Raw genomic sequence first — 13,239 nt, forward strand, 5'->3', positions numbered from 1 at the left:
ACAATTATCTTCATTTTATAGTCTGGAATATGAGATCAGACTAGAATAAGACTATAAAGCTAGTAAAAGGAAAAGGCTGGTACTGAACTCAGGTTTACATGGTTCCAGAATCCAGGCCCTGAGCCATACGGTATTACTGCACCCCAGGTATTTTTACTGTCAAAATGAGTTAGCATAGAAGAAATACATATATTCCAGTAGATGAAGTGGGATCCCATTTTAACAGCTCATTGGAATATGGATTCAGATAGTTCACAAGCTGTGTCACATCTCTTGTAATACTTCAATTTCATATAATACCCAGGGATAATTATCTCTTTGGAAGATAGTAAGACTAACAAACAACTAACTCAGACTCAAAGTTCACAAAATGTCTAAACGTACATTTCTCCATACTGCTTCCTATAAGATTCTTTAGCGGTAAATTTTCACTGATATACAGTTCATCAGAATCATCACCAGACAGGATATCAGTTTCATTTGAATTTACAACTAAAGACTCTTAACTGGCAAAAAACTATATATGGTGTTTCCTTTTATAGATGACACTAAATTTTGTTTTTAGATGAATGAAAGTGGCCTCCAATCTAATTTTCTATGAAGATGAATTGTTCCATTTGGCAAGACAACAAGCTTTTCTCTCATAGGATATTTGGCTAATAAAGAAGACTTTTCATAATCTATAATAAAGTCTTCTAACAATATTATTGTTAGAGCACAAACTAAAAAAAAATATGAATGAACTTTACTAAGCTCAAGTTATGTTGAGAATCTATATGCTGTTGAAAGTAACCAAGGAACATTGTAAGGTAGGGCTCTCATGTATCAGTAGAGAAGTCATGGGTTGAATCCCAGGTTACAATTTAGCACCTTTAGCTAAATAAAGACTAAAGAGATTTTAAACTAAAACTTACTGCAGATTTTTAGCTCTATTTGCACATCCTCGGTAAGCAGAAAGTAAGACTCAAGTTGAACCTATCTGAGCTTAACATTTTTATTTCTTTTAAAGTTAAATGTGCTACTTTAATATTTATCCTTCCATAATATATTTATAAATTTATGGGATGAAATGATGACAAAGTTTTGAAAAAGATTTAGTAATCAAATTAGTCTCATTTCAGTTACTGGATTAAAAAATAATTTAAAAATTCATTGTACACTTTTTTGACAAAGAGAAAACTGGAACCTCCCCTAAGTGGAATCATCACCTCCAGAAAAAGATACAATTTCAAGGTCTTATTCACACAGTTATTTTTATGTAATTCTGGAAGGTTCTAAGTGGGGTTAGTCCATTGGCCCAAAATAAAGTTAGTGGGACTTACTACTAAATGTTCAAAAGTACTTGCTTTCAAAAATGATGTGCCAAAGACTCTCCAAGGGAGTTCTAGTAAGCTAATAAATGAGGTATGAGAATTGTATCCAAATTGGACAGGTAATCTTTTCATAGCATCTGCTTTATCTGAGATGCTGACTCTAATTTGCTTTGATAACAGAATTTGGCTCTCTTCAGTTTTCTCATCCCATTCAGAAGTATGCTTCTGGAGAGGAAGAGTTAAAATTGAAGAGTGAAATCCAATGGGCCTTTATCTCCTAGTTCTTGTCCACTTACTCAAAATTTCAGATGAAGCCAGGAAGAATGTTCAGCACTACTCTGGTGATCTGACTGCCTATGATAAGCCCGTTTTTTCCCAGATCAGTTGTAATTCTCCTCCGGAGGTAAAGGGAAAGACCACATCAGCTGAAGGTAGTTATCTTCCAATTGCTATTAAGGCAGTATTTGAAGCTAATTATAAACATCTGTAATTTCTGAAAGAAAAGAAATACACAACAAACGAAAACAGCCTCCCTTCTACAACTTATATAGTGGCATCTATGATATCTTTGTAAGAGATGTAAGAGAGTCAAAGAAAACACAGATAAAATTTTTAAATGTCTGAAATGGTTGAGAAATACTACCCCTACGGGACAACCCAGCTGTCAATATCTGTACACAATGAAACCCACAAAGATTATACATACATGCACATACACAAATGAATTTTAAGAGGAGAAGATTTATTTAAGGGGTAAATTTTTTTTTTTAAAGGCAGAGTCAAAAGGTAAAAATATGTTCAATCAAAAAGAAAAAGCTTCTACATCAACTATAAAAACATAGAAAGGTCCTGCTGGTGATAACGTATTCCAGAAGTAAAGACCAGGTTTCCCACATTGGGGACCGAATGGGTCACAATTTTAATCTTTAGAAGTTAACAGTAATTCTATTTATAAAAATTTACAATAAAATAAAAAATATATAACATAAATTTATATATTTGAATCATAATTACATGAATAAAAATTTAAAAATGAAATACACTGCAATAAATGGTGGGGAGACAGGGTAAATTTTTTCCTTTCTATTCCTATTTTTCTTTACTGAGCATATATTACTTTAACAATGTAGAAAATAATCTACTTTAAGTTTTTAAAAATTTCACATCTTTTGTAAAATACTAAAACTGTAGATTGAGAATCATTGTTAGTCCAGTGATTCGCAAGAGAGATTTACCTTTTTCCATGGAGTGCGAGTCTCTAAATTTTTTAATTCAAAGAAACTCCAGGTTTCATTGAATACATTCAAAAAACCTTTGTAGACATAATAGAGTTAACAAACTATTCACAAATAATAATTTACAGTATAAAAACATAGCATTCCGGGCTTCCCTGGTGGCGCAGTGGTTGAGAATCTGCCTGCCAATGCAGGGGACACGGGTTCGAGCCCTGGTCTGGGAAGATCCCACATGCCGCGGAGCAACTGGGCCCGTGAGCCACAATTACTGAGCCTGCGCTTCTGGAGCCTGTGCTCCGCAACAAGAGAGGCCGCGATGGTGAGAGGCCTGCGCACCATGATGAAGAGTGGCCCCCACTTGCCGCAACTGGAGAGAGCCCTCGCACAGAAACGAAGACCCAACACAGCCATAAATAAATAAATAAATAAAATTTAAAAAAAAAAAAAAAAAAAAAAAAAAAACATAGCATTCCCAATTAAGAATTATATATACTATCCTGATTATCTGTTTATAAAAACACAATGACTATATTTTGAATGCTCAAATAATTAAGGATCCCTAAGAAATAGCATAATGCAAATTTAGTAGATATCTTTGTTACCATTTCACTGTGTAGGATATGTATATGCAATAAAGATGGTTACATTAAAAACCAATTTTACAAAATTATTAAATGTTTATTTTAAAGCTGATATTTGGAGGTACACTATTCCTATATACATATTGGTTGATATGAAATAATTGTTAAATAAATTTATCATACTGATTGAGAGATAATTACAGACATGAAAATGGGTCTACCACATTAAAACAAACCAAGCCATAAACTCCTACATATGACCATCATAAATTATTCTAATTAGCTCCCTAACATGGTTTGTGTTATTTGAAATCATGTGTTTCATTCTTCTTTGATTCAGGCCTTTCTGTAAGGTTTTGTATAGTATGGCTTGTACTCACTGCACTTCATAAATCTGAATATTCATCTACTGAAATTAAAGATTACATTAACAATCTAAACATTTTTAACTGATCTCCATTTATTTCAAAGGTGTAGGGATAGGATAATAAATAAAACTGACATTCTTTTTACATATCCATCATAATTATTATTTGACTTAAATGAATAATTTGTGTATCTTATTTAGACCCTATAGGACCTTTAATATTTTGGACTACTACAATAAATTACAAATATGCAAGGAAACCTATAAAAGAAAAAACTGTAGCTTGAAGATACAGTAGAAAAGTACTCAGTAACAGTTGGATTGTTGTTTCTGGTCCTCCTCCCATCACTATAGGAAAAGTATAATGCAAAATTTCACCATGGGATTTAAATCAGACAAACTACTATAGTAGCTGTCACAGCAGTCATCATTCTATAGTGTATATGACCCTGGGACGTAAAATACAGCAGCACATACTTCATGTTGAACTTTGATGTCCTACTCACAGATCTAAAATGGCTCCATCTGTTAATTTTCATAACATGACCTTAAAGTCAACACTCAACACTGCATCAATGATATGTGTTTTGAATAATTTCAAAAGGTAAAATTTATAAAATTCTGATTATTTTAAAAGCAGAAGCAAATTGAAATTTATTCCAACTTCCTTTTCAATAAGGAATATCAAAAGTCAGTAATATTACTCTGGATTTACTTTGTTATATCTATACCAATGTGAGCATCAATTAATTTCATTTATAGGCTCTTATAAACAGATTATTTATCCATGGTGATAGGTGTTCACAATTTTAGGATTTTTATAAACTCTTCTTCCTGCCAGTTTTCACTATGTTATTCAAGTGTCAAGTAGACATAAAGGAAAACAGAGAATGAGTGATTAATTCCCTTAGAAAAGAAGAGAGAAGAACACTTCATCCCTTTATCCCTTTTTCTATACACAGGCAATGACCACATAGAAATTTGGAATATAAATAAAGTTAAAGGATATGGAAAGGTGTGGTATTACATAGTCAATCTTTCAAACTCAGCTTTCTCACAAGACTTTATTAGATGGATACTCCCATTTTTAAAGTTCTAATTAATTACAGAGCCACTAATAAACAAACAAAAGAACTGTTCATCTCATTTAAAATCCCAAAATTGAACTAATTTTCTATATATCTGATGAGGAATAAGAAGATATTTTTGTCCAAGTCCTATATCTCCATCAAGAAAACACAGAACAATCCTCAGGCTTAAATTTTTCTCAAATAAAATTAACACAATAAATACATTTTTTAAACTGAAAAAATAATTAATACCTGTCAGCAGAGAAGCTTGAAAAGATTATTTCACTGGGGCAGGAAAACAGAAACAGAAAGAACAAGGCCAATTATACTGTTAAGAGAATGTATGCCACTTCTAAGGGCTAAAAACTTAAGGATGAATCCCTAAGGTCACATGAACAAAGTTTACTAGTTACTAGAATATTATTTTAAATCGTTTTACTGTTTAAGAGATTTTAAATAAATGTAATTCTACCTCCAATTTTCTTTTCATTAAAATGGTAAGGCACTGCTAAAATATCCAGAACTTTTCCCAGATAAATTCATAAGGACCTTTGTGAAATCTGTACCGTAGAATTAAGTGTCACAGACCAACCACAGGGAACTCAGTAAATTTCTTGCAAACAAGCAGTTAGCATTTTCTCCTTTAGAAAGGCCGCATGCTTAGCATAGTTGGAATCAAGAAGTCAATGAAGAAATTACCAAACCCTTCCTCTCTCAGGCATACACAATACATAACAACAGACTATGTTCTTTCCAGCTTCCAGTAGAAGCAGCAGACTTTGTTTGATTTTGACCAAGGGTGAGAGAGCAGTGGATGCAAGACAAAGACAAATTGTCTCTGATACCAGTAGTGACTATTTTAATGGTCACTGTTTTAATTTATTTACTTACTCCAAAAAGATAAGAATACTATATTTTGATGAAAACAGTAATTAAATTCTTTGACATTCACATATTTCTTAGTCCTAGCATACACAACCTGGATTTCTACTTAATTTGAATCAATGCTAGGCAGGTAGAAATTTCAAGAGCAAAATTTTTTAGCTTCTTTTTTTGTAAGCTCAATACTAAAAATCTGAAATAGTCATTTTCTAAGAAATAGAGAATAATGATTTATAGAGATAAAATCTTGATAAACCTAAGAATTAGAAGAGATTCAAGTCATTGGCTGAATAAATTAAACCAAAAGCTGAACAATTAAGGCAATTATCTACTACAGTCTAATATAAGCTCATTATAAGCAAAATGCTTAACATAAATTAAGGTAAATGCTCCTTTGTTGATCCAAATGCAGAGCAGTCATAAGGGATTAAACATCATACTATTAACAGTCATTAACTTTTTTGAGTTTTTTTTTTTTTTAAGTACATCTGATATACTAGAAAAATAGAACAAAAAGTTTCATCTAAGTTTGAAATAAAAAAAGGCTTCAGTATACAAAACATAAAACAGATTTGCTTATACATCTTTCAGGAACATAGATAACATTTTCCCAATATTATCTAGAAGAAATACATATAATTATGCTTACTATAAAAATTCTTCTGTCCTGAATTAATTCATAACATTTTATTATAAGGATATAGAACATGGATATGTAAGCTAATAAGTAAATATAATGATTGTAAAACCAACTTTGTTCACTGTTTCACAAAACGTGTACATAATAAAATGAAATAAAAGAACCAAAGAACATTTTTCTTCATTCTCAGACTATATATTATTTCATTATCTAACCTCTATGACAAATCATGAATGTTTCTTATAATAGTAGTTCAACCTATATGATTTTGGAATAGAACAACAAATTCATATTGCTTCAAGTTATATAAGTTTATTATTATTAAAAGAAATTTGACAAAAGATGCTTTTAAAATGCTAAATAAATATAAAATATTGACTGGCTATTACTATTCTTTCTCTTTTTTTTTTTATTACTCAATTACATTATATTACAGCCCAGAAAATTTACAGAGAACATTAAAAACAGCATTTTGCTAACAAATAAACAGATAATTTAAAATGAAACTAGTGAACATTAAAAAAAAAATTGCCTAACTTTAAATCTTAAAGACAAACTGTTATTACAAAGCTATAAAACACATAAAGCAAATGCTATAGTATATGGTATGCCCTACTTTGGCTATAAAATACATTTTTCCGTGCTTAAATAATGCATAAATTTTTGTTTTTCAAAGTACATAGAAAAACATTTAAAAGGAAAAAGTACTTTTAACTCCATATGGGCATTATGGTAGTAGTCATACAAAACATGTTAATGAAACATTCCAAATAAAATGGCAAAGAACATATGAATTTGAACATTTCAGATCTGACTAATCATCGTCATCATCATTATCATCATCACTACTTCTACTGTGAGTCATAATCCACTCCCTGTAGACCTGAATTTTCTGTAAGCATGGTAAAGAAAAAAAGAAGCACAAATGTTAGTTAAGTATGGCAAATTGCTTGGAAAACATGTAAAATTATGAAATGTTCAAGAAGTCAATAATTTTGAAGAAGACTTCAGTTCTAAGTGAGGCAGTAATTATGGATATAATATTTCATAACCTGATAGGCTAGTTAACTAAACTCCACTGGTTGGTACACTTAATGTATAGAACAGCTTGATGATACCAGTAAATTATTCTGCGACTATGTTAGAATTATTCTATTTCTCTAGTAGGCAGCTTTAATGGACTACTAGGAAGCACTATAATTATGTGCCACTTTCTAGATAGAAAGGTACACAATAAAAGAGTGTATCTCATATTTAATTATCATATATAGGCATATATAATTTAGTGAACACAGAGCACCCTTTTTAGAAAATTAGAAAACAAAAGGACAAACATTTGAAAGTATTAAATATTTTCTAAGGGCATTATTATGAAATCAGATTAAATCTAGGCAGATGAGATTTGAAATACTGCTTATATGTCATCTACTTCTTTGCCACAGCACTGGTATTTGTATATTTTTTAAAAATAATGAAGAGTGTTTGCTAATAGTAAAGTTTTGATTCAAAAAAAGCACCATTACCACTAAAGCAACAACCCACTTCTTACACCTGTAAGAGAATAATGCCAAACACAAACATCCTAAGGCATCTGGTGAATTCCTATAGGTATTCCGACTAATACTGTGTTTAATACTCCTGCTGAAAAATAAGTAATGGCTGACAAGGATTGTGAGATTTTAGTCATTTAAACAGCTCTTTTAGCAATTAATTCTACAACTGGCCTAATGAAAATAACAGGCATGTTTAAAAATACAGTCAATAGTCATGATCTTAAATCCCAAACTTTAGAGCTTTAGAAAACAATCAATGGAAAAAAGTGTAGAACAAATTTACTTGTTACTGAAATCAAGTTATCAGCTGTGAAAAACTTTTGGTATGTCATGGCTTTCTTATCATCTGTTCTCTAATAATGTGGATGTATGTCTAAACTCTCCTCACTACTCATCCTTACTTCCTACTAAGTTTATAAAATAGTTTCTCAAGAAATATTTTTAGTTTTGTGAAAGGTGATTTGATAACTATTCAGTTTATTAAAATGAATTAGTAATATGTTAACTGTGTTCTAATAAGGGAAGGCAGGTGCTGAGTAGATATGTATGTTTCAATTGTATAACTATAGGTGACTTCTGCAACATTTCCAAAGAATGATATACTGTCATTGTAGAGTTTGTCAACCTGCCATTTAGAAGACAGTCTCTCAGTAGATTGCCAGTTCTATCCCAATATGCAATTATACTGATGCTTTAGAAACATTTTAAACACAATGTAAAACCACTTAACTAAATATCACACATTAACACAATACTTATAGTTTATGGAAGTACATTTAATGCAAAATTATATACTGTGAACATAAAGATATCAAGTACTATGAATACTTTCAAGTCTGTATGAGTATTTCAAGTCTGTACTATGAGTATTTTCAAGTCTGTACAATTTATTATTACTATGAATATTTTCAAGACTCCTTGTTTTCAATTAAATGATTTAATTTAGTATTTCACATCTAAACCACAGAAACGACTTTAAATTGGTATATCCTATTGTGTATGTTATCTACAGCATAATCCAGATTTTAAAAAGTCCAACTTTCAAAGCATAAGTTATATAAACAGATAAAATATTCTATCTTCAAACTGACTATTGCTCTAAAAGCTAATTTTCCTTACTAAAAGATGTTGGTTTTCATGTAAATTGCTTATCAATTCCACAGGGTTTTAAATAGACCACACAAGCATAAAGCGGGAAGAGGGTCATGGCCATTTGAGCATCTTCAAAAGAAAAGCAGGAGAACCCAAGAATTCACAATAGCAGTGGTCATGATTTTTTTCCTTATCCATGCCTAACTGGACATGAGGATTATATCTGTAATAAAAGCTGTTAGTGGTTTGAAGGAAGCACCCTAAATAGAAATGGTCTAACTGGGTAAATAAGTACCATCAACTGTGAGGGTACATAAGGCACAATGGCTTTCAACAAATCTAGCAAATCCAGTACAGAACTAAGAGTATCCTATAAAAAGATCAGATGTGCTAAAAATCCTATACAAAAAGTTACCAATATAAAAGCTTTTCTTTGCATTCAAAATACAGAAACAGCTGTACGTAGTTTGTAAATTTAAAGACTAAAATCTACTGTTGGCTTTCACTTGCAAAGTCATGCATTAACTCTTTTCATATCAAACTTTTTGATGCCTGTAAAAAAGAAAAAAAAAAATCTTACAGTAAATAAATGTACATTTAAAACCTAAGTAAATGTAAGAAACTTTAAATGGAATTAAGCAAAACATATAAAAGCCCAAATAATCTAATATATATTTAAAGCATTATATAGCTACTTTAAAAAAAAGCTGACTTGACTATATTAATCTTAATTCATAAGATATTTCTTCACCCACCTGTAACATTTGATTTCCAGTACCATCCCTCAACCTGTAAGGTCTGATAACTCCATCTTCATTAAAGAACCTAGGGGGTCGCAGACTCTCCACTTCATCAGAAGTCTCTGTAGCTCTAGAGGGAAAACATATAACTTGATTTTAAAAACTACTCAAAAACTCCTAAGTATACTTTAAAATGAAACTACTAAAAAAAAGATCTTCTTTTGGATAAAATGAGACTATTACATCACTTTTTTAAATTCTGTCTTTTGACACAAATAATAATAAGTTCTCTAGACAAATGTAGAACTGTAAAGAAGTGTGATTATAGATTCTCTTGGATTTTCTTTGTAGATAATAATCAGAGAATCAGCGTATGAGTACTGCTTTTTCTTTTCTGGTTTAAGACTTTTAATTTCTTTCGCTTTTCCTATTTCCTACTATATTGCATTATTAGCTCCTCCAGCACAATGCGAAATACATGAGGGGATTGCAAGCATCCTTCTCTCATTCTCAACTTTAAAGGTAAATGTAATGTATCCATATGTACAGACACATACATATGGATCAATCTCCAATTAAAAGCAGAAATTGGCAGAATGGATAAAAAAATGTGATCCAACTATATGCTGTCCAAAAGAGGCTCATTTTAGAGTCAAAGACACAGATAAGTTGAAAGTAAAAGGATGGAAAAAGATATACCATGTAAATAATAACCAAAAGAGAGCTGGAATGGCTATACAAAAATCAGAAAAAAATTAGACTTTAAAAAAAAAAATTCCTATTGGACACAAAGAAGGACATTTAATTTTTTTTAATGAATTTTTATTGGGGTATAGTTGATTTACAATGTTGTTTTAGTTTCAGGTGTACAGCAAAGTGAATCAGTTATACATATACATATATCCACTCTTTTTTAGATTCCTTTCCCATACAGGCCATTACAGAGTATTGAGTAGAGTTCCCTGTGCTATACATTAGGTCCTTATTATTATCTATTTTATATATAATAGTGTATATACATTAATCCAAATTTCCCAATTTATCCCTCCCCCATGTTGCCCCTGGGCAACCGTAAGTTTGATTTCTACATCTGTAACTCTATTTCTGTTTTGTAGCTAAGTTCATTTGTACCATTTTTTTAGATTTCACATATAAGCACTATCATATTTGTCTTTGTCTGACTTACTTCACTCAGTATGACAATCTCTAGGTCCACCCATGTTGCTGCAAATGGCATTATTTCTTCTATGGCTAAGTGATATTCCTTTGTATATATGTACCACATCTTCTTTATCCATTCATCTGTTGATGGACATTTAGATTGCTTCCATGTCCTGGCTATTGTAAATAGTGCTGCAATGAACACTGGCGTGCATGTATCTTTTCAAATTATGGTTTTCTCCAGATAAATGCCCAGGAGTGGGATTGCTATTTCATATGGTAGCTCTATTTTTAGTTTTTTTAAGGAACCTCCATACTGTTCTCCATAGTGGCTATACTAATTTACATTCCCACCAACAGTGTTGGAGGGTTCCCTTTTCTCCACACCCTCTCTGGCATTTACTGTTTGTAGACTTTTTAATGATGGCCATTCTGACCAGTGTGAGGTGATACCTCACTGTAGTTTTCTGATTTGTATTTCTCTAATAATTAGTGATGCTGAGAATCTTTTCATGTGTTTTTTAGCCATCTGTATGTCTTCTTTGGAGAAATGTCTATTTAGGTCTTCTGCCCATTTTTTGATTGCATTGTTTTTTTGATACTGAGCTGCATGAGCTGTTTGTATATTTTGAAAATTAATCCCTTGTCGGTTGCTTCATTTGCAAATATTTTCTCCCATTCTGAGGGTTGTCTTTTTGTTTACCGTTTCTTTTGCTGTGCAAAAGCTTTTAAGTTTAATTATTTGTTTATTTTTGTTTTTATTTTTATTTTCATTACTCTAGGAGGTGGATCGAAAAAGATCTTGCTGAGGTTTATGTCAAAGAGTGTTCTGCCTATGTTTTCCTCTTAGAGTTTTATAGTATCTGGCCTTACATTTAGGTCTTTAATCCATTTTGAGTTTACTTTTGTGTATGGTGTTAGGGAGTGTTCTAATTTCATTAGTTTACCTGTAGCTGTCCAGTTTTCCCAGCACCACTTATTGAAGAGACTGTCTTTTCTCCATTGTATATTCTTGCCTCCTTTGTCATAGACTGGGTGACCATAGGTGCATGGGTTTATCTCTGGACTTTCTATACTGTTGCATTGATCTATATTTCTGTTTTTGTGCCAGTACCATACCGTTTTGATTACCGTAGCTTTGTGGTATAGACTTAACTCAGGGAGCCTGATTGCTCCAGCTCCTTTTTTCTTTCTCAGGATTGCTTTGGCTACTTGTGGTCTTTTGTGTTCCCATACAAATTGTAAAATATTTTGTTCTAATTCTGTGAAAAATGCCATTAGTGATTTTAGAGGGATTGCACTGAATCTGTAGATTGCCTTGGGTAGTATAGTCATTTTGACAATATTGATTCTTCCAGTCCAAGAACATGGTATATCTTTCCATCTGTTTGTGTCATCTTTGATTTCTTTCATCGGTGTCATGTAGTTTTCAGAGTACAGGTCGTTTGCCTCCTTAGGTAGGTTTATTCCTAGGTATTTTATTCTTTTTGATGCATTGGCAAATGGGATTGTTTCCTTGATTTCTCTTTCTGATCTTTCATTGTTAGTGTATAGGAATGCAAGAGATTTCTGTGTATTAACTTTGTATCCTGCAACTTTAACCAATTCACTGATGAGCTCTAGTAGTTTTCTGATAGCAGCTTTCGGATTTTCTATGTATAGTATCATGTCATCTGCAAACAGTGACAGTTTTACTTCTTTTCCAATTTGATTTCCTTTTATTTCCTTTTCTTGTCTGATTGTCATGGTTAATTCCTTATGATTTATTGACTTTTGAGCTTCTCTGATGACTATGACTCAATAATTATATTTGTGAAACTAAAGTTACAGGTAGAAAAAACTGTACCCTTTTTTCCAACCTTAACTCTAAACTAAAACTGGAAACACCCCATTATGGGCATAGTATGAAATGCTGACTTAAAAGGAGCAACTAATTTAATGACAATACTTATTCCAATAGAGCAGAAAGCCAGAGAAAGTACAAAAGAAAAAAGGTCAGGGAGATATCCACCCACCAATTTTCTAAGTTAGGTTTCTAAGTTAAATTCATTCGTATGAATTTAATCAATTGTTTTATGTGTTACAAATTTCTATAATAGAGGTAACAAAAACACAACTACTAAATTTTAGTCTTATGCTAAATTTAATTTGGAGGAAAAGAGAACATGTTTAAAATTATTTGCACAAGTGAAGAGAAATAGAGGGAAAGGATGTAATAGTTTCATAACAAAATAAGACCATAACGGAAGGGGTGAACACAAGCTGAGTTTGAACCGGGAATCTAAAATGCCATTCTTTATTTCTCAAAAAAGGAGACAGAATATTATATTTGCTAATTTTATAACTGATGTATAGCATTACATTATTGTAATGTATTTCAATCAAGGTAAGTGAAAAGCTTAACTTGCCAAACCTTCCCTGCCAAGGCTGCTGGGAATGAATGACAAATAAAGTAGAACTCTACAAAGCTGAAATGATGCAATACAAACAATTTAAGAAGTATCAAAAGCAATTAGGAAGATCATATGCAACTTGCCATTATTGCAGGGTCATAATTAAGTGCCTCAAGCCAAAGAGATTTATCTCATTTCTCTTGGTTTAAGCA

At 31.7% G+C, this 13,239-nt stretch overlaps 1 protein-coding gene across 4 annotated transcripts in view; it reads right to left on the bottom strand.

Annotated features, from left to right (window-relative positions):
• VPS13A (vacuolar protein sorting 13 homolog A) overlaps positions 1-13,239 on the bottom strand; it is a 265,169-nt gene that overhangs the window by 20,808 nt on the left and 231,122 nt on the right. For 2 of the 4 annotated variants that reach the window (XR_014266082.1, XM_082470763.1), the window contains exon 68: positions 9,489-9,603. Coding sequence is in view for 3 of the 4 variants with exons in the window: in XM_082470763.1 (XP_082326889.1) it covers positions 9,489-9,603 (115 nt within the window). In the remaining variant the exon portion in view is untranslated. The other 2 variants (XM_082470764.1, XM_082470765.1) reach the window with 2 other exon arrangements.

Source organism: Balaenoptera physalus (genome assembly GCF_965194825.1).
Source record: "Balaenoptera physalus genome assembly, chromosome: 7".
In the NCBI taxonomy this organism is placed as follows: domain Eukaryota; kingdom Metazoa; phylum Chordata; class Mammalia; order Artiodactyla; family Balaenopteridae; genus Balaenoptera; species Balaenoptera physalus.